This window comes from Zerene cesonia, chromosome 24, assembly GCF_012273895.1.
Source record: "Zerene cesonia ecotype Mississippi chromosome 24, Zerene_cesonia_1.1, whole genome shotgun sequence".
In the NCBI taxonomy this organism is placed as follows: domain Eukaryota; kingdom Metazoa; phylum Arthropoda; class Insecta; order Lepidoptera; family Pieridae; genus Zerene; species Zerene cesonia.
This window is the reverse complement of record NC_052125.1, coordinates 1,773,935-1,794,614: the sequence shown is the minus strand read 5'-3', so window position 1 is coordinate 1,794,614 and position 20,680 is coordinate 1,773,935. Positions and strand designations below refer to the sequence as shown.

Below are 20,680 nucleotides of genomic sequence, written 5' to 3'. Positions count from 1 at the left end.
TACTAATATTATAAATGCGAAAGTTTGTAAGGATGTGTGTGCGTGTGTTGCTCTTTCACGCAAAAACTACTGAACCGATTGCAATGAAATTTGGTAAGTAGACAGCTGGATAATTGGAATAACATATAGGCGACTTTTTATTCCAATATTCTTACGGGATACGGACTTACGCGGGTGAAACCGCGGGGCGCAGCTAATCTGATATAATCTCGCATCGATAAGATGACAAATACAAAAAAAAATGAACGCGTACAAAATTATCCACACTTTTGATATACAATTAGACACACCCACCTTTCAAACTAGAATCAATCAATCATTTTTACGCTATCTATTTCGTGACGTTACAGATTACACGGTAGAACACATGCACGCTCTCGACTAGCATTATCCTTTTCCATCGCAATCGGTAAAAGCACACAGATAACGCAAACACTAAACAGTCATTATGTCAAATTCTATAAAACAATAGAGAACGCATTTATCAACAGTTGTATTTAGGTCGACCATTAGGTTGTGCGATAGAATTGAATTATCATCTCTCACATTAGCGATGTTTTATTGTGTGCTGTTCAGCCATTTAAATACTGTTATCGTTGATATAAAAATAGCCTTATCGTTATATGAACGTGACTAACATACATTGTTATAATGATATCATCAATATCTATAGCAATATTATAAAGCTGAAGAGTTTGTTCGTTTGTTTGAATGCGCTTATCTAAGGAACTGATGGACCGATTTCAAAAATTCTCCGCAAGTTACGCCTACACGCTAACCACTGACCTAACGCTAGTCTTCTTAATGTCACAACATTACTATGCATAAAACAAAGTTGCTTTCTCTGTCCCTGAGTCCCTTTGTATGCTTAAATCTTTAAAAGTACGTAACAGATTTTAATGGTTTTTTTTTAATAGATAGAGTGATTCAAGAGGAAGGTTTATATGTATAAATAACATTCATCAAATTACTCTGAATTAACGCGTGCGAAGCCGCAGGCAAAAGCTAGTATATTATTAATTACGTTTCACACGTTTGTTTGTCCGCGATGGACTCCTAAATTACTTAAATTTACACACCATGTGCAGTTTGATCCAACTTAAAAGATAGGATAGCTAATATTATATCAATAACGATAAATGACTACCCGGGCGGAGCCGGGGCGGGCAGCTAGGTAGATTAAAATCTTAGAGTTTTGAAACATAGCTTACATAAAATTAAACATAAAATACTTACATCTGCGAAGGTTCCGAATGAATCAACATATCTTAAGGAAAACACTTCGAACGTTAAACTCTTGGTATTTCGCAAACTCGACCTCACAACAACGAAGTTTAATTAATAAGAGACACGACTCAAATTTCACAAAGTCTTTGTTTTTATATTACTTATAAAGAGAACGAAAGAAAGAATGCAAAATACATTTATTTAATGTTTATAATGCGTCACAAAAAACGACAATAGAGAGGATGTAACAAGGAATAAAGAGAAATTTGTTTGTAATGGATGTTGAAAATTTTTTATTTCTTTTATATATTCTATTGAATATTTCAATCTCTTACTCATAATTGTCGAATTGGGTCGAGGTAGCTCAGAACTTTCGACTGGATGAACCGATTTTGACGAAAACTTTTTTATTTGAAAGCTGGTGTTTCCCATTTAAATTCGTTCTAGCTCAATGCTAATGCGGTTTAGTTCTCTGTAAAAAAATATTGCTAGTTGTATATACTTATACACTACTAGCTGTTCGCCCTGGCTTCACCTGTGGTACATATATAGTTCAAGTAATTTAATGACATTGCAACTTTCTGATGTTGAAAGAATTTTTGAAATCAGTCCAGCGGTTTTTGCATGAAAATGTTACAAACATACAAAAATTTCCTCCATTTAATATTAGTGTAGACACCAGAACAATAGACCCAAATCTATTTTTTAACTTTTTCTTCATTAATAGAGATATAATAGATAATATGTAATTCATTTACATTCAACCGATTATCATATACCCAATAGAAAACTATATTCTCCATAGAGTATATGTTATTTTCATCAATAGACAGATCCAGAGCGAGAGACTAGTCTACAATAAACATAGCAAAATACATTGCCCTACTCCATTTAAGTCCAAACATTGTAAAATTGCCTTCAATTGAAGCACTCAATATTTGCTCATGATTAATTCTACATCAATGTATTATTAAAAGACACATAACAAAACAATTTGTATTGACACAACTCAAATGACCGTGGGCAATGTTTGTTTAACATTAAATTGTAGCCAACCAGCTGGATTGGATACCCACATCAATTAAGAGTATAAAAAATGGTAACATCGAGATAATTTATCATCTTTTTTTTTTTATTTTTAAATGATTTTCTTTTCATGCTTTTATTAGTTTCACCTATATAATTGTATATTTGCATGTAAACAACCTTTTAGACTCCATTTTGATACACTTTAAATGGACATCATGGATTGGTGACAATACAATAATTGCACAAGTTTATCTTATTATTTTGATTAGGATTGTCAGGAACAAATAATTTCTTAACACCACTCTGTATCAGAAGTATGTGTTGTCAACACAGTTGAGTTGACTCTATAATTTAAGTGTGTTTTGTAAATTGTCTTTTATAAGAAGTTTGAATGAATTTAAATGAATAAATATTTGAGTTTGAGTTTGTAGATAATCAAATCTATAGTACATAGATATGTCTTAATTAACACATGAATGAATTACTAGCGCCTAAATAACGTTAAAAATTAAATTCCAAACACAGAAGCAATTGAGCACAAAAAATATACAAGTTTTCTTTCAATGCATGAGTTGTTTTAAACGATAAATTAATTGTTTTCATTACACCTTACTAAATGTACTCATTAAGCAATTAATATCGTTTTAGGCCTAAACTGTTTTTGTAATATATTTAAATTAGACAAACCGTCCTTGACTGACTTTCGTATCGTTTTTTAGTATCAATTATTACGTACTATGATCTTATAGCTAGGACCTTATCCTAAACTATAGGATATCTATATGACCTTGAAGGGTTTGTTGATAAATGGAAGAATGCAAATTGATTAATTATAAAATAAGCATTATTTTATGACATTTTTTTAAGAAATCACAGATATGTACCTATCTATTTACAAAATAAACTATGTATTTATATTATTGCGTATCTCATAAGATCAAACGGTTGAATTGGTAAATAAAAGCAGGAATTCGATAATATAAAAATATTAACTTACCAAAATCTATAAACTGCTTTATAGAGAGCGGTGATGGATTAAATTGCGAATAAAAGTCCAACATCTTCGTCACATTGCTAAAAATTGTACCAGCCAGCCTCATTTTTATTGATTTAAATTTAAAACACAGCACAAAAAATGAAAGAGTATTAATTAATATTCGATAATATCGAAAAATATTAAAGTTGATTGCAAAACATAGTGTTTTTTAATCAGCGATATATTGTATCAATTTTTTATCATCACACTAAACACAACAACTCGGTCGCAATACAAAAAATCAACTGAATGATGAGCGAATTCGCTCAGCGAATGGATTATGGAACTGAGTAAGTTAAATGGTTCATACAGATTGACGAATGACGTTTTTGAATGAATTTTAGAAACTTATAATATGCCATTGACCGGTGCTCTTGTTTTCACAATGACAACAATTTTTTGTTACACTACAACTTTTAATGTTTTTTTTAAAGATTTAATAACTTGCTTAATTTAATCAATTACAACAAAAGTTTGAAAATTTTTATTCTATATTGAGCACTTTAATTAATGTAACTAGTTCAGTTCAATGAAAAACATACATTGTATATTTATTACATTGCATAAATAGTAATAATTAAATATATTATGGATAAACGTTGGTGAAAAAAAATAGCTTATGATTCTATTTTAAGCTACAGTGTGATCAAAGCAAAAGGGGCTCGCTTCCCACTTTCAGTATTTTGCTACTTGTGCCACAGAATCATAAGTTCAAGTACTTGTGCGTTATTCTGTAATCTTGAAAAATGTTAAATGTCAATGTCATAAGTACGTCACAACTTATAAGTTTTAGATTTTGTGGCGAAGCCATAGGCGGACTATTTAAATTTATAAATAAAATAATGTAAAATGTTTTAGTTTCATAGTTTTTAGTCATTAATGATTAAGGTTTGGAGTTTATTTGTGATACCCAATTTTAAAAATAATAACTTCATTGCCTTTCGAGACGTTAGTACTTTCTAAAATACAAATGTGTCTTTATCATTTAATTTTACTTAATATATTGTATGTGTTGTTTGTTCTCCGTTGATAGAAAAGACAAAGTCTGTGTACGCCCGTATATAATAAATAACCTTACAAACTTATAATAAAAGAACATCTACAACATTATAACAGAAAATTTATTTATTATTTTGTTAAAATTACACAAAAAAATAACACACAGATTATTGTCATGCATTGTAACATGGAATAACACATCCATTAAATTAAATGTTTTGTCTATCTATGGATCGGAATTTAATGTTATAACTGTGTAATATGACATATATATGTGATTCAAAAGTGCTTCTATAGGAAGTCTAGTTGAATGAATAAATGTTTAAGTTTGAGTTTGAGTTTAATTAAAAATCATTGTTAAATTTTTACAGATGTCTCACAAAGTATTTGTATATGGAACACTCAAACGTAATGAGCCTAATCATCACTGGCTCACAAACCCTGATAATGGAACAGGGACGTTCCTTACAGAAGGCATTACAAAGAACAAATACCCCCTTATAATAGCTACAAAGTACAACATACCATTCCTTTTATATAGCCCTGGTGATGGACATCATATTAAAGGTATTTTTCTTTAATTTATGTATATATCTTTCTTTTTGTTTATCCTACTAATATTTTAAATCCGAAAGTATATGAGGATGGATGTATGTATATGTGTGTTTGTTACTCTTTCACGCAAAAATTAAACCAATTGCAATGAAATTTGGTATGTAGATAGCTGTACAATTGGAAAAACACATAGGCAACTTTTTATCCCAATATTCCTACAGGATATGGACTTACACAGGTGAAACTGTGAGGTGCAGCTTTTTACAAACTTTCGCATTTATAATATAGTAGAATTGTTGTGCACAATGTTACGTTATCAAATACTAGTGTGGGAGTCAAATACTTGGGCACAAATAGGGCCAGCTTTGCACTAGAAAAGGTACCACCATACCCCCACATTAGATTGCGAAAAATAATAGCATGCTACCTGTATGTATGTAACATACAGTGAGTGTGGGAGCTGAGACCTGTATGTTTTAAGTCATTCCATCACTTTATTTCCGTCGTCTAACCTTTTCTAAATTGTTACCTCTCAATATGCAGGCTATGCATTTGTCCTACCTCTGTAAACATTGATGGGCAGTGGTGATCGCTTACTATCCGGCAAACCAACTGCTCAGTTGCTTTTATCAGCAGCTCCTTGATAATGGAATCTGTTACTTCCAGGAGAGATCTATGAAGTAGATGACATCATGCTCAGTAAATTAGATATTCTGGAGGACCATCCCAAATGGTATATCAGGGAAATTGATGATATACTGGTTAAGAAACCGTAAGCACTATATTATTTTTTTTTTATTTAATTAGCCTTACTTCTGATATTAATAATAAAATAAGGTAGCTAAGTTTATGAATAGAATACCTACAAGGCTCTAAACTGAGATATGATGATAAAAACTGTTCTCAATTTTTTCGAAGGGGGAGGGCGGGGTTTATGTTTTAAACATCATATCTGGGAAGAGTGAGCAATTTCTTTTTCTCCCTCTTACCATTTTTTAATTGAAAAATTCCTCTTTAAAATCTATTGAAGAAAGTCTTTATTCCTTAATTTAACCATTACAGGTATGCTTTTAAAACGACCTGAATTAGAGTATTATTTACAGGGGTTCCAATGACGAGGAAATAGTAAAATGCTGGGTGTATTTCTTGAAAAATTTCCGACCAGAGCTATTGAAACGGCAACTTTTCGAATGCTACACCTCCAGTGGTACACATGGCTTAAAATATTTGGAAAGGTCAAAACGCGATCCTAATCATAACCATTATTCTGAAGTTAAGAAATAAGAATTAAAAGCTTTTGGGTATGGTACAAGATGTCTATGGTTTTGCTAGAATATTTTTGGTAATGATTTTTGCTATCTGTAAAGCTTGTCTATGGACCATGGTACTTTTATGAGTGTGCAACTCTGTATTTTGTACATATGTGTGACCTAAAAATGAGAATCAAATGGAAGTAACAAAATCCTTTTCTTTATATTACTATTTGAAATGTAATTTAAAACGTTCTACAACCCTATATTTACTCTATAATGTTTAGTAATACATTTTTATAATGATATGCACTGTGCCTAAACTCATCTATAATAATAACAAGTCCTAATAAATGACCCATTCATAGTGAAAGCATGGAGTTTAGTTTTCAGTCTGCTTATAACTTTGATCATGAAGTTGTTATTTATGATCCAAGGCTCAAAATTAGATACGTAGATTTTTTTTATTCTTGAGTTATTTTTTTATTTTTGAATTTTTTTACAGTGAAGATAACGAAGCATCGATAGAAGATCTAAAAGAACTGCAGAAATAATAATTATAATAGAAATAATAATTATTGTATGAATATCATGCAGTTGTGTTTGACAGATTATTCATAGATTTATTTTATATTTATATTTATAGTGCGTAGTTGAGACATTCCTGTGTATTTTGAACTTATGCATTGTGTTATTGGTTAATAAATTGTTTCTATAAAAGGTTTTTGTAATTTATTATATTAATTAATATCTAATGTGAAATTTTTATAAAACACGGGCCGTTTCCCATGGCTTCATCTGCGTGTATTTCCTTTTAGATAAGTACGCAGTGAAACGCCCAATTACAGTTCTTTAAGTGGAAAAATAGCATTAATTTACTAGCATGCATTTTTAAAAAGAACTAAGTAGGTAAGTATTTATAATTAGCTCTTCACTCTGTCTCTTTGTCTTACTATTGATAGCTTTTTGGCTTTTGCCGATTTACAATAGCAGTAACAGTTTGTCATGAGACTGGCAAATAGATATATCTTCTTCTGGCTACGACGAAGAAAAAAGCAGTATGTCAAGTGTCAACATCATTCATCACTTGACATTTACATTCAAAACAAATCAATGTGGTATTTTTAGGTTAAAATTACTAAACTTTACAATTGTTATTATATGTATATTTGTTAAAATTATGATTTACATGTAATAAAATTGAAAGGAATGGATTTCGCCCGCAAACAGCTAGAGAAATATGGCTGGACTGATGGTAAAGATAAACGAACATAACATAAATATTATCTTCGAACTTTTTATGGATTTGCGTATAATTCTTTTAGGTAAAGGTTTAGGAAAACACGAGAATGGTATATCGGAAGCGCTAAAACCGAAATTGAAGCGTAGTGTGACAGGAATTGGGCATGACGCCGCCGCTGAGTTTACAGAACATTGGTGGACTAAACTATACAACACAGCTGCGAGTAACGTCGAGGTAATGATGTTGTTATTATAACAAAAGGAAATAGTTGATTTTTGAAGAAAAGTTGTTCTTGGTTTTATAAAAATATATACCTATATGTATATGAATAGTTTAGCTAGGATACGAAAGTTTAATACAGGTTTTATCTATACAAATAAGATAAGCTAAATGTGTTGTTAAGAAAAAGCTCCAGAACGGCTTGACCAATTTGTATTAAATTTTTTTAAACATATTTGTAAAGGCGCATGGTTCTTATGGCGAGAAAAAAAATACCATGGATGAAAATGGGGAGGACCAGTGGTTACTAGTACACTGAATAATTTTTGTTTATTGATGAATATATCATTTGCAATCTTCTAGGTTTATGAGATAACATTAAAATGTAAAGGTGAATTAAAACCATACAACTTATTCATTCATGTATAAAAATTTTGGCAAACAATTAATAGTCTCATACTCATTTAATTTTTATTTCAGGTTACAGAGAAAAATGGCAAAACTAAAGAAATAAAAACAAAAGATGATGAATTTGAAATAACAAACAGTTCTTGGTCTTACAAGAAAAAGAATAAAAATAAATCAAAGGAGGAATATACAAACTTTTTTGTTAAAACCTCTATACTATCCAATGGTGGTTCTAAAATTGAAGATTTGAATGACCAAGCAATTGTAGAGGAAGTTGTACCTGGTGTGAAATTGAGTGATGAGGAATTATTTGCAGCGTGTGAAGGAAGAACTGCTCATAAGTATGAGACTATGAATACTTCTATAATTATCCTTACTAATCTCTATATATGATTCGCGTCAAAATTTTCCTATCCATTTGGTTAGTAATATTGTGACATAAAATAGCTGGACCAATTATGAAATTTTGTGTGCAGAGTGAGTAGGTCTGAAAACAGCCAACATCTATTTTTCATCCGCCTAAATTATAAATCAGGGATCAGCTAATAATACTACATATACATATATATTAATTTGTTGTTACTGAATGTGTTTTGTAATAAACCTAATGTTTTTCAGAGGTGCACGGCATGGCCTTAAAGCATTAGGAAAATTGGCGCGGATTGAAATGCAAGAACAGGCATTGTTGCAACAGGCTAAGTACAAAGGTTACTCTCAGGCCAAAAAAGACAAAATCAATAAAGATGATGATGTTTCAAGTGAACATAAAAAAAAAGTAAAGAAGTCTAAAAATAATACTGAAGGACAAGAATCAAATGACCTTTGCCATGAAAATGAACCTGTAAAAAAAGTTAAGAGGAAAGTAAATGACAGTGATGATGAAAGTAAAAATAAAAATTATAATCAAGATGAAGGAGTAATTGATAATCAATGTGAAGAAACAGTTTCCAAAAAAAGAAAGAAAAAGAAAAAAGATAAGAATGCTGTTGATGAAGTAGAACAAATTAACCAAACAGAAGACACAACTGATGTGCCTAAAAAGAGTAAAAAGAAAAAGAATAAAAAAGGAAATTGAAGTTAAACTATTTTATTTTACATAATTTTAGTACAATTACAAATATAAGGATTTTAATGACAACTTTGTTTTTTGATTGCAATAACCTTTTTTAAAGGAGTTATAATGGCAAATGTGTTATAGATTATGGTGTTCACTGGGATTAAATTAATTCATAATTTAGAATTGTGAATGAATGAATTAATTAATATTAAATTTAAAATATTTTTGTTTACAATCATCAACTGAAGAACTGCTTCACCGATTTTGATAATGCAATAAAGGTGCCTACGATATTATTTTTGAATTGCATACTATGCTTTTTTTATCCGCTAGGACAAACGACGAAGTGATTGGTAAAATAATCACGGTGTAAGTTTAGCATTGTGTTCAAAAACATCTTATGCCTCCTTAGTTTAAAGTATATGTTTTTAGTAAGTGGTCGTGCTTTATTCAACTTGGATAAGACATGAGTTACCTATACCCCTTATAGAAGTTTTTTAAACATAATTATTATGTTTCTGGCAATAATTTAAGATCAACGCGTCAAATAATGACAGCAAATTTCAAATATATTTTCATGTCAAAGTCGAAAGTGAAAAATACGAAATCCAGCTGATATAATTGATTCTCTTACACAATAAAAATGTCGATCGCCAAATACTTGGCGTTTGATAAACTAGCCACATTATTTAATATTATAAAACAAAATGGTGGGATCCGCGGTTCCTTGTTCAAATTATACAGGTGATGTTTTTGTTTTATTATGTAATTTTTTCGGGTAACCTATGATAGGTTTCTCTTCGATTTTAAATAGCATTAGCTATAGGTTCATAATGGAATTATTCATTCAATTAATATTAAAACGTTTAAGCATTATGTGAATGCATCTGTGCAGAGGATGTTGCAGAAATTGCTTTACTATTGTGTCTTGTTGTAGTTCACTTATCACTTATCAGTCTATGTTTCCAATCGTGTAAGTGGTCATCTAATAAAGAGAATGGTAGATAACTGAAGTTGCTATAAATGTTTTAACATCCTTTTTTAATGTATCTGGTTTAATAGATAGGGTCCTACAAAATGTTAAATTAAACCCTGCACACAAATCCCTGATATTAATATTGATTTTTACTTCAAATATAAGTTCTACTTTAACATAAAGAAGGCTAATATTATATTCAAGTTTTTTTATTTAAATGTTAATTTTTTATTAAATTTTATGTATGAAATTAATAATTGGTTTGATTCCTGGAAGAATTTATCAATATTTATATTCATTGTTGTAATGCTGAAAATTAAAATATCTGCTAAATAGGTACTTTATTTTTTAAACTTCCATATTTCAGGCAAGATGAATTGAAAGATGGTACCCTCATTGGTGAAGATAAGTTTGGAAACAAATACTTTGAGAACCCAAAATACTTCTATGGCAGAAATCGCTGGGTGGAATACTCTGAGAAGTTCCATATGAACTATGATGGCAGTCAGGTTGATATAATTATGATACCATTGTCATAGATTAAACTGATATATCTCGTAGCATGTATTCATATAAATTTTTATTCATATCATGGGTAATGTAGTTTTAAAAGTTGGCAACACATTTTCATAGAACTCTGTAGATGCCTATGGCCTAATGTTTTGTTTACCACTAGACATGCCCGAAGCTTGCTTGCTTTTAATTTGAATTGAATAAATATTATGCGTCCCCATAGCATTCAGGGCAATTTAAAAAATGTGAAAATCTTTATGTATTTAAATCCTATAATAAGATAAATAGCTAAATAGTTTGTTCAACACATTAATCTTAGATATTACTCGGCCCATAAAAAATTCTTTCACCATTCAATAGTTATGTGATCCGTGAGTGTTATAGGCTATAATGTACCATGAAAAGCCAAAACGCACCATGAGTAATGTATAAAATGTTGGTAATTTCAGGTACCCGCTGAGTGGTATGGATGGCTGCACTACAAAACTGATCTGCCCCCCCATTTGGTAAGTATTTCGGGACGAAAAGAAACATTAGTAAATGGTGAATGATGTTTTCTTAAATAGAGAAATGTTTATCAACCGACTAAACCCAAAAACGATATAGGTTCGCCATTCGACCCTATTTTTGTTACTTGGTGGGTTTTCAAACGATTGTCGTGATTCTTTTTTTTTTTTAATGGCAATAAGTCAAAACTATTTGCCAGTGTCAAGTTATAAAAGGTAGGGAATTGTGATTATTTTTGTATTTGATTGGAAATTGTTATTATTTGTTAACATTCTAGAACCCGGAGTGGTACCTCCCCGTAAGGGGAGTTGGACACGTTTTTAGTTGATGATTATTTTTTTTTAACAATTTCGCCTAGGATAAAATTGCCATATAGCTTCTATGCTGGATTACCCCAATCATGACGTCTTAGTAGCACTTATTCCTGTGTGGAAATAAGATTAGATACTATATAGGATGTTTAACAACTACCACTATCGCACACTGGAATTAGTGTTGCTTTAAGATATCACAGTCAACCCCCCTAGAAATGAATGAGCTTAATGAATCTAAATGCATAAATCAATCTTCAATCAACCTGAATCGATATATGCCCATTAATCAAACATAGTCCTAAGAAAAGGTTGCCTTAAAAATAAATTTTGTCTTCACCACAACTTGAAAAAACAAAAATTTAAAATTTATTTATTTATATTTTTTTTCAGGACCCAAGCAGACCGAAATACAAATGGATGCAAGATTGGAATGAAAACTTATCAGGCACCACTGGTCAATATACTCCATACAGCACAACTAGGGCTAAAGTTGAGGCCTGGGAGCCAAAACCTAAAACCAGCGTTTAAGATTTAAAAAAAGAACAATTACAGAAGTAAATTTGTCATTTAATAAACATTAAGTAGAAAATGAAATAAAGTGTTATCATTTTATTGGTATTTTGGTTTTATTTATGCAACATGCATTCATTAACATCAGTTTATATTTGTCAGCAAGGCACGGATACAGCCTCCTATGAGGGTTCAGGCCATAATTCACTAGGCTGGTCAAGTGCGGGTTGACAGATGTCACATATCGTCGAACTTTTGATTCTTCAACATGCCGGTTTCCTCATCATTTTTGCTTCACCGTTTCGAGATAAAGAAAAAAAATAAATGACCCTTTGATAGGTCTCGAAACCACGCCAAGTTTCAGGTCCTCAACACACAGCCACCAACGCTTGTTTAGTATTATTATGGGCAATTTTTCAATGATAACACACAGATGTTTACCCAGGATACCTTTATGACGTAGGAATGAAAAATGAACAAAATTTCATTAAGAAAATGGTTAAGATGTTAGGAATGTGTATTTATATTGTGGGGCAAGAATTGTGTGCGTATGATTGGGTTTGGTACAGCAAGGACAACATTTAGGTTATGAAGCATTACTAAATACGCGATAAGATAATAGTCATAAAAGTTCCAACGTGGCTAAAATAAGAAAAATTTATATATATGATGCCTAAGGCACAGAATAATAAGTGCCAAGTTTGCGTTTGAACAAGTCAAACTGTATGAGCGCCAAGTACAAGTAAGTGTCAATATTTATCCTCACGAATATTTACAAATGGTCTGCCCGGCTTCCTTCGTTGTACATTTATCTAGGTCATCCTAGGGTTCTATAGATTTATAGGACTCAGGGATCACATACCTATCACCAACGGTAAAAGATTTTTAATTTTTAAAGTCGTTCCAGAATAATTCCTCAGATTAGCGTGTTGAAACAAACTGTAGTTTTATATTTTTAGTATAGATTTTTATCGAAATACTAGCGGTCCGCCCCGGTTTCGCCCGTAGTATATATTATGTATGTAGCCTAAAGCCTTCCTCAGTAAATGGACTATCTAAAACTGAAAGAATTTTCAAAACGGACCAGTAGATCCTGAGATTAGCGTGTACAAACAAACAAACAAAGTCTTCAGCTTTATAATATTCATATGGTGTATCATTTTAATGTAATGGTTATAGATTATATAACACTATAGGCAATCGTCATTGGTTTTTGTTCCAAAAAAATATGGGAGGGTGGAAATAGGGGATAAATTATAACTTTAAAAGGCCACCTGGCGAACACGTCCAGTGGACGTAAGTAAAGCTGTAGGATAAAAGCTACTTTTCTATTATTTAATTTAGCGTATAGATACAAAAGACGTTAAATCGTCATGATGTAAATGACCACCCAATAAAAAAATGATTCACCTTTTTATAATTCTATCATACACGGGCTAGTTTTCGGCATACGCCTAGATTAACAAGCTAAAATGAGTTAATTCATATTGGGGCCTGTTATTTTCTTATTTCTCTGAGAAAACCAGTTTCGTTCTACGGGTCCTGACCTGAGGTTCTCAAATGGTAAACTTTAATTGTGGGTCAAAAAAGCAACTTCAAAACGATCTTAAAGTGTCTTAATATATTTTAAACATGACCGTATATTGCAATAAAATACATTTTTTTAACCCACTGTTAAATTGTAAGATTGTTACTTTTGTTTTCAGTTTTGGCGCCATAAAGTTTTCTAAGTATTTTATATTGTATAATATACCTACAATGGTAGGTCTACAATATTTTATATTATTAGGTACGATTATTCTATGATATTAAGTATTTTACTTAACAATTTAAAGATGAACTAAGTTATTTAATCGTTAGAATTTCGATCCAAACATTTGAATTTAATGTATAATTATAGTCAAAGCATTAATCAAGATCAACATGATGTTTTCTTGATGTTTATAAACGTGTCAACTAAAATAATACCTACCATAAAACTTTGGAAAGCTTTGATTTTGAACAACTGCCCATTACATACATACAAACGCATAATCGTGTAAAAGCTACATTTACAAACTTGTGACTTTATGCTTTATCATAATCCGCATAAAGATCATTTTATAATGTCTCCGTCGTAAGCTCCTACAACACAAATGCAATTATGGGCTTTATAGAAAAATGGTCCTTCCGTGTAGACGTTACGTTCTAAAATTGGCGGCAAAAATGACAATCATGTTCGTGCACATTTTTTTTTTCTGTCAGGTAAAAATATCTCGATTCCTTATTCAGTCAAAATGCGACGCGCTTCAGAATTAGTGTCGTCCGAGAGTTTCGTTAGTTTAAAACTGTTTTAAATAGATAACGTTGAATAAAAGTGTGATTAAAGTAGATATTGTTACAACAATATGGTGGCTGTATGGGTGTAAGCCATCGCTTGTGATCTAAGTTTTAAAAAGTTTATGTGCAAACTGCAAAATGTTGGAGTGAACAGGATTTGTGTTGTTTTACGGTGAGCATTATTGTTTTATAATTTCATATTTTTAATTTGATAAATAAATGCTTTATAAAACTTTCTTTTAGTTTATACGTTGATTTTTGAACTTTAAGCTTCATGTTTTTTTTTGTAGCGGTAAAGTTCGCGTGGGTGTCGAATAGTGATAGTGATGTAGGGTGTTATATCGATAAATGATTGATTTGCATTTCTCGTATACAAATGTAGAATGAAAATTCACATAAATATTTTTTTAAGTCAGGAACTATAGTTTAATTATGATAACAGTGCTTTAATTTATGTATATGTATATTCAAAACTTACATAATTTCTTTGCAACGAATCATAACAGGAACCTCTCATTATGTTAACTACGTTATATCATGCTCAATGTAAATATTGAGTTGTTATAACTGTACTGTCTAAAGGTAAGATGTAAGATGGAGCCATAAAGATTCACAATCTCGTCGGTATCAAGGAACAAAAGCGTTCATTTGTTTCGATCCATTAACATTCCGTTGTTGGGTGTCGGTCTAATTCCCATCACGGTATGACCTTAGTTCTAATAATTGAATGGTATAAGTCGCATTTCGAATAATCTTCATATTATTACAGTGTAAATACTGTAGAAATATCGTTCATTAAGTATGATCATTAGTACACGTACTGATATATAAGAATTGCCGACGTATATTTCTTTGAATGTTTTCTACTCTGGATTAGTGATCCCTTACCCTTGTTAAGGGTTTTTTTACTAGAGGCTATCCTTTTTTTTTTACTATGGGCAAAAAGCAGGTATAAATAATATAAATAGATACCTTTTAGTGTACTTTATAGTTTATAATACAAATATCAGTGTTGAGTTAACAGGGAATTATTTTGTGAGTGGAAAGAAATATACGATAATTCTTATTCAATATTACATGTAAGAATGTATGTAATTGATAGAGGAAAAAATGCACATAAAATACTTGTAAAAAAGTCATTATAATCAATGAGATTACTAATAATAGTAAAAGCCTTGTAAAATCATAGTTGAATAGTTCTCATTCAGTAAAGCTTACTTGAATCAATAAAGAAATATGATACCATGCCATTCGTCCCTGTAAACAGTTATTAAAAGAAACGGACGATCACTTCTTTATTCTGAGTTAAACATTAACCATAACGAGCCGAGTGCGTGACAGTGAATGACTTCAAGATTGAGATCTTGCGTTGCGCGTGATTCCTATTTTCCGGAATTCCCTTGGTAAGTCGTGATCAACAGTCGCTGATTGATTGGACGCACTCAGCATTGTCACTTGGTAGTTCTTGCGTAACTGTCGTTATGTACGCACTACGCACCTACATTGTTTCTCAAGTAATTGCTGGGACGTCAACGTGACGAACAGACCATAAATTCGATGTTAAGTTGTTTGTAATGAGTTCTTATCGTGGTGATTGCGTCGCATGGTCATGTGAATTTTGGATGTAAGATTTCAATTAAAAAAATTAACAAACTGGTCTGATTACGCATTGTGTACCTACCTATGTTGTAAACTCCTAGTTGTTGATAAAGAAATATTGTTATGCATTGGTGTTACTTTAAGAAGGTGCAATAAAATCCACTAAATAATTAATTTTATATGTGGTAGTCGAGCACACTTCGGCACGAATTGGGCCAGCTCGCACCGGGGAAGTACCACACCCCCATAGAAGACCGGCGTGAAATAGCATACTGCTGTGTATCGTTCGGTGAGTGGGGGAGCCGGAGGACTAAATCCTTTTCCTTACCCTTCCCAGTCCTTTCCTTTATTCCTATCGCCAATCCTTTCTTAAACCTTCCTAACCTTCCCAAAAAGTCGGCAATCCATTTGTAGAGGCGTAAGGTCTGCAATGGATCTTATGCCTCACCAAATGTTCATGGGCGGTGGTAGCGCTTACGATCAGGCGACCCACCAGCTCCATTGCGGACAGTGACATAAAAAAAACTTCATTAATTAATTAATTAATTTATTTATTTATTTGTTAAATTATTGCTCCAAAACAAAACTACAATAAAAACGAAATAAATTGAATAAAATATACTAATAAATAAAACAAAACAAAAATTTAAACAAACGGCGGTCTTATCGCTATATAGCGATTTCTTCCGGACAACTAGACGTACGGCGAGAAATTAGATAGAGGAGAGGAGTGGGGCAGAGCATAAATATAATACGAAATATTAAATAAAATATACTTAATATTTAATTAAGGTTTTTGGAGTCTTAAGTAGTAGTTAGTATGTTTAACAAGCAATCTCTTATTTCTAGGATCAAATGTATTTACGTTACCTATGTTTATATTCTAATACTGTTTACTACATATTTTAGCGAGCTAAAAGAACGTTCCTCATTTATCAATAAAACAATTTAATAAACGCTAAGTATATTCAATAAATTTTGAATAATAGGGGGTAATTCGAACACAAAGGCCACATGTCAGCGGTGTCAAGCGAAATGATTGATAAAAAGCCGCTCGATTGACCAGGAATTTCTCCCACAGTTATCGCATGTAAATAATGCCATATTCACGTTCATAAACGTTATAATTTTTCCCTTTGAAGTCTATAAGCTCTCAATCTTGGGCATAGACTGACAGTCTCCCCATTGAAAAGTCTTTAATTTCTAAATGAATAATACTCGCGCAAAATAAAACACAAGAAAATACTGAGGTTTAAATCATCTTAATAAGTATGAGAAGGAGGCGTGTTACTTAGCGCGGAACTAATTGTAAGGTCAATGACATTAATTGTTCATATCCATCGATACATTTTATCAAATCACCATGGGAACGTATTAATACATATAACCGTATTTTTATATTATATTTATTATATAATGATCGATATAATTTTAGCAAAACAAAAGTCAACTCGAACAATTTTTTTGTAGAAATACTTCAATAATTAGATTTGTTATTTGAAAGATAAAGCAGTAACGATGAGATGTATTTTATATCCTATTGTAACTAACAAATGAAAATTCGTAAGATTTGATATAAGAAATGCAGACGTAAGAAACAGTGATTTGATTTATTAAACGACTAGCTGCGCCCCGCGGTCTCACCTGCGTAATTCCGTATTCCGAAGGAATATCGGGATAAAAAGTTGCCTATACGTTATTCCAGTTGTCCAGCTGTCTACGTAGCAAATTTCATTGCAATCAGTTCAGTAGTTTTTGCGTCATGAAGCAACAAACACACACACTTCCTTACAAACTTTCGCATTCATAATATTAGTAGGAAGGATAATTAAAATCGCACGCCTAACTGGACCGCATAAAGAATCATCACAGCACCCACTATCATCATAAAGTAACAAGCTTTCACACAAGGATCCTTTGAGAAGGGCTTAATATGCGGAATTAATAAATTGACGTTTGACCCCGACCACCATGTATAATATGTCATGCGACATGCCGTCTCCAGATGTCGTTTCACCGATAACGCATGCAAGGTGCATGCGAGGATATTTCGAAGATTATTTTCAGTTGAATTAGCATGGAAAGATTTACATATGAGTAGCCTGGGAAAAAATCCTGTGACACGTATGCATCGTCTATTTTTTCACTGTTCATTAATCATCACTTCAATTAGTTCCCAGTGCAGGGACACAGGCCTCATAGGGTTTAGATACGAGTATAGCATATCCTACTAATGCTACTAATATTATAAATGCGAAAGTTTGTAAGGATGTGTGTGTTTGTTGCTCTTTCACGCGAGAACTACTGAACCGATTGCAATGAAATTTCGTACGTAGATAGTTGGACAACTGGAATAACTTATATGCAACTTTTCATTCCGATATTCCTACGGGATACACACTTACGCGGGTGAAACCGCGGGGCGCATCTAGTATTAAAATTCCAAAGTTTGTAAGGATGTGTGTGTGTTTGTTACCCTTTCACGCAAAAACTACTGAACCGATAGCAATGAAATTTGGTACATAGACAGCTGGACAACTGGAATAACATAGGCAACCTTTTATCCCGATATTCCTACGTGATACGGACTTAATCGGTTGAAACCGCGGGGCGCAGTTAGTATATTTATATCATTTGATAACCAAACTGCCACAAAAAGGTATTATATTATGTGTCTACTCATAATTCATATACCACTTGTTACCCTAGCCTCCATTGTTATTTGCAGCGTCTTTAAAACATTACTCCACGTGACATAGTTCTGCCAATTGACTCTAGCGTCATACGAGACAATACCCAATCATAAAATGTAACTGTCGCATCCCACGCGGCTGGTGAGTTAAGAAAGACTCGAATCATATTTGTATGGTATGTACTTATAATATTTACGTATCACATAGGCCGTCCCCTTTGAGATACAAGGTCTTCTATTGAAGCATACATAGTGCCTACCTAAAGCTTTTTGAATTTTATATCGTCATTTCATTATTAATTGAAGTTAAGTAGGTATGAATGCGTAATGTTTGCTTATAAATCGGACACAATTAAAATCTTTATGAAACTAATTTTTAAGCAGTGATGGCTCAGTGGTGAGAACCTCGGACTTCAAAATCGATAAGTCGGGGTTCAAGACCGGGCGAGCGTGCAGGAAATTGATTTTTCAATTTATCTGCGCATGTAGATAACACGACTGCTGAAAACGGTGAAGGAAAACATAGTGAGGAAACCGGCATGTCCGAGAATCAAAAAGTTCGACGACATGTGTCATCTGCCAACCCGCACTTGGCCAGCGTGGTGGATTATAGCCTGAACCCTCATAGGAGGCCTGTGTCCCAGCAGTAGGAACACATAAGGGCTGATGATGAATGAATGATGAATGAAACTAATTTTTGAAATAAAAAAATTGAAATTTTCTTACAATAAGATATATATTTCGAGTAAATACAGAATTGGTATCAACAGATAAACCGGGGAAGTACCACACCCCCACAGAAGACCGGCGTGAAATAGCATTCTGCTCACCCTTCCTAGTCCTTTCCTTTATTCCTCTTACCCTTTCTTAATCCCTTCCCAATTTAAAGTCGGCAATCCATTCGTAGAGGCGTAAGGTCTGCAATGGACCTTATGCCTCTCCAAATGTCCATGGGCGGTGGTACCATCGGCGGCGCTTACCATCAGGCGTCCCACCAGCTCCATTGCAGACTGTGACATAAAAATAAAATAAAAAATAAATAATTGTATAAAATGCCGAACTATTTTCTAGGTACTACCTACATCTACCGATACGGTTTCTTTTGCAATGCTAGGTATATAACTGGAAAAGAGAAATTTAACGGATCATGAATATAATATAAATAAATAAATAAATAATACAAAACGAATTCGAGATTGCTTCGTATGTTATCAATAATAATAAAAATTAATCGCTATAACGAGTTGTGAGCAAATATTGTTGCAAAGCTATTTAATTTAACTATTATGACCTTCATATTTAACTAGTTGTTCGCCCCGGCCGCGCCCGTTGTAGATATATAGCCTACTAGCTGCGCCCCGCGGTTTCACCCGCGTAAGTCCGTATCCCGTAGAAATATCAGGATAAAAAGTTGCCTATATGTTATTCCAGTTGTCCAGCTGTCTACGTACCAAATTTCATTGCAATTGGTGCTGTAGTTTTTGCGTGAAAGAGCAACAAACACACACACATCCTTACAAACTTTCGCATTTATAATATTAGCATAGATGTTTTCAAATATATCGTGACTTCATTCGCAGATGCCTCTACAATGGCTAAATAAGTTTCGCTTGGTTCCCATGGTCGGAGGTCAGAGAAAGTTAGTATAGTTAGTTTAAAATTGTACCATTAATTTTGATGTTTTTTTATTGTTTTAAACACGCCTATTATAATAATACTAGCTGAGCCCCGCGATTTCACCCGCGTAAGTTCGTATCCCGTAGGAATATCGAGATAAAAAGTTGCCTATATGTTATTCCAGTTGTCCAGCTGTTTGCGTACCAAATTTCATTGCAACCGGTTCAGTGGCTATTGCGTGAAAGAGCAACAAACACACACACATCCTTACAAACTTTCGCATTTATCATATTAGTAGAAGTAGGATTAGTAGGACTAGTAGGAAGTAGGATAGCACTCACGGATCATGTAGATATCTAACGGTGAAAGATTTTTCGATATCGGTCCAGCAGTTCCCGATCAACGCGTTGATATACACAAAGCTGTATATTCAATTACAGAAGTACTTATTCAGATTACGCAAGTCTTTTATGTTTAAAAGTCTATAGGGACGAAATACTACGCTCTAGGTTCCATTTCTAGAAAGCTAGGCGTGTTGTGTAATAGATTTAGTTAGGTCACAGTTCAAGTCACGAGTTGGCCTAAGTATAAGTAAGGAGTTGTTAGTGTG

The 20,680-nt window shown here is 32.6% G+C and overlaps 5 protein-coding genes across 11 annotated transcripts in view; 4 read left to right on the top strand and 1 right to left on the bottom strand.

Annotated features, from left to right (window-relative positions):
• Positions 1-3,542, bottom strand: part of LOC119836410 (pyruvate dehydrogenase (acetyl-transferring) kinase, mitochondrial) — a 41,291-nt gene extending 37,749 nt beyond the window's left edge. The window contains exon 1 of the mRNA XM_038361724.1: positions 3,254-3,542. Coding sequence (XP_038217652.1) covers positions 3,254-3,356 — 103 coding nt within the window. The 5' untranslated portion in view covers positions 3,357-3,542. The remainder of the gene's footprint in view (positions 1-3,253) is intronic.
• A 523-nt stretch (positions 3,543-4,065) lies between these two features.
• LOC119836430 (putative gamma-glutamylcyclotransferase CG2811) lies at positions 4,066-6,811 on the top strand. 6 transcript variants are annotated; one of them, XR_005288098.1, is made up of 5 exons: positions 4,066-4,240; positions 4,663-4,858; positions 5,513-5,618; positions 5,950-6,188; positions 6,602-6,657. XR_005288098.1 is itself a non-coding variant. In XM_038361751.1 (5 exons), the coding sequence occupies exons 1-5, from the start codon at positions 4,172-4,174 to the stop codon at positions 6,648-6,650; spliced, it is 492 nt and encodes a 163-aa protein (XP_038217679.1). In that variant the 5' UTR covers positions 4,066-4,171; the 3' UTR covers positions 6,651-6,811. The 6 variants fall into 6 exon arrangements, 5 of the variants coding, with proteins under 5 accessions (XP_038217679.1, XP_038217678.1, XP_038217675.1 ...); XM_038361751.1 differs by having other exon boundaries at positions 4,066-4,180; positions 5,950-6,081; positions 6,602-6,811; XM_038361750.1 differs by having other exon boundaries at positions 5,950-6,053; positions 6,602-6,811.
• Positions 6,812-7,177: 366 nt separating this feature from the next.
• Positions 7,178-9,054, top strand: LOC119836444 (G patch domain-containing protein 4). The gene is made up of 4 exons (XM_038361771.1): positions 7,178-7,351; positions 7,422-7,573; positions 8,039-8,307; positions 8,585-9,054. The coding sequence occupies exons 1-4, from the start codon at positions 7,306-7,308 to the stop codon at positions 9,039-9,041; spliced, it is 924 nt and encodes a 307-aa protein (XP_038217699.1). The 5' UTR covers positions 7,178-7,305; the 3' UTR covers positions 9,042-9,054.
• Positions 9,055-9,578: 524 nt separating this feature from the next.
• On the top strand, positions 9,579-11,873 carry LOC119836421 (probable NADH dehydrogenase [ubiquinone] 1 alpha subcomplex subunit 12). The gene is made up of 4 exons (XM_038361736.1): positions 9,579-9,767; positions 10,367-10,508; positions 10,962-11,018; positions 11,724-11,873. The coding sequence occupies exons 1-4, from the start codon at positions 9,667-9,669 to the stop codon at positions 11,859-11,861; spliced, it is 438 nt and encodes a 145-aa protein (XP_038217664.1). The 5' UTR covers positions 9,579-9,666; the 3' UTR covers positions 11,862-11,873.
• Positions 11,874-14,118: 2,245 nt separating this feature from the next.
• LOC119836470 overlaps positions 14,119-20,680 on the top strand; it is a 30,263-nt gene continuing 23,701 nt past the window's right edge. For both annotated transcript variants that reach the window (XM_038361800.1, XM_038361799.1), the window contains exon 1: positions 14,119-14,334. The gene's annotated coding sequence lies outside the window, so the exon portion shown is untranslated. The remainder of the gene's footprint in view (positions 14,335-20,680) is intronic.

What these genes read in the sequence shown, in the direction of transcription:
- LOC119836430 (XM_038361747.1), top strand. Translation starts at nt 4,172, where the DNA reads ATGATTAAGGTTTGGAGTTTATTTGTGATACCCAATTTTAAAAATAAT. An exon ending in GATATACTGGTTAAGAAACC is followed by an intron (nt 5,619 to 5,949) that starts GTAAGCACTATA and finishes TATTATTTACAG; the next exon opens with GGGTTCCAATGACGAGGAAA. An exon ending in GGCTTAAAATATTTGGAAAG is followed by an intron (nt 6,082 to 6,601) that starts GTCAAAACGCGA and finishes ATTTTTTTACAG; the next exon opens with TGAAGATAACGAAGCATCGA.
- LOC119836421 (XM_038361736.1), top strand. Translation starts at nt 9,667, where the DNA reads ATGTCGATCGCCAAATACTTGGCGTTTGATAAACTAGCCACATTATTT. An exon ending in TGAACTATGATGGCAGTCAG is followed by an intron (nt 10,509 to 10,961) that starts GTTGATATAATT and finishes TGGTAATTTCAG; the next exon opens with GTACCCGCTGAGTGGTATGG. An exon ending in CTGATCTGCCCCCCCATTTG is followed by an intron (nt 11,019 to 11,723) that starts GTAAGTATTTCG and finishes ATTTTTTTTCAG; the next exon opens with GACCCAAGCAGACCGAAATA.
- LOC119836444 (XM_038361771.1), top strand. Translation starts at nt 7,306, where the DNA reads ATGGATTTCGCCCGCAAACAGCTAGAGAAATATGGCTGGACTGATG. An exon ending in CAGCTGCGAGTAACGTCGAG is followed by an intron (nt 7,574 to 8,038) that starts GTAATGATGTTG and finishes TTTTTATTTCAG; the next exon opens with GTTACAGAGAAAAATGGCAA. An exon ending in GAAGGAAGAACTGCTCATAA is followed by an intron (nt 8,308 to 8,584) that starts GTATGAGACTAT and finishes AATGTTTTTCAG; the next exon opens with AGGTGCACGGCATGGCCTTA.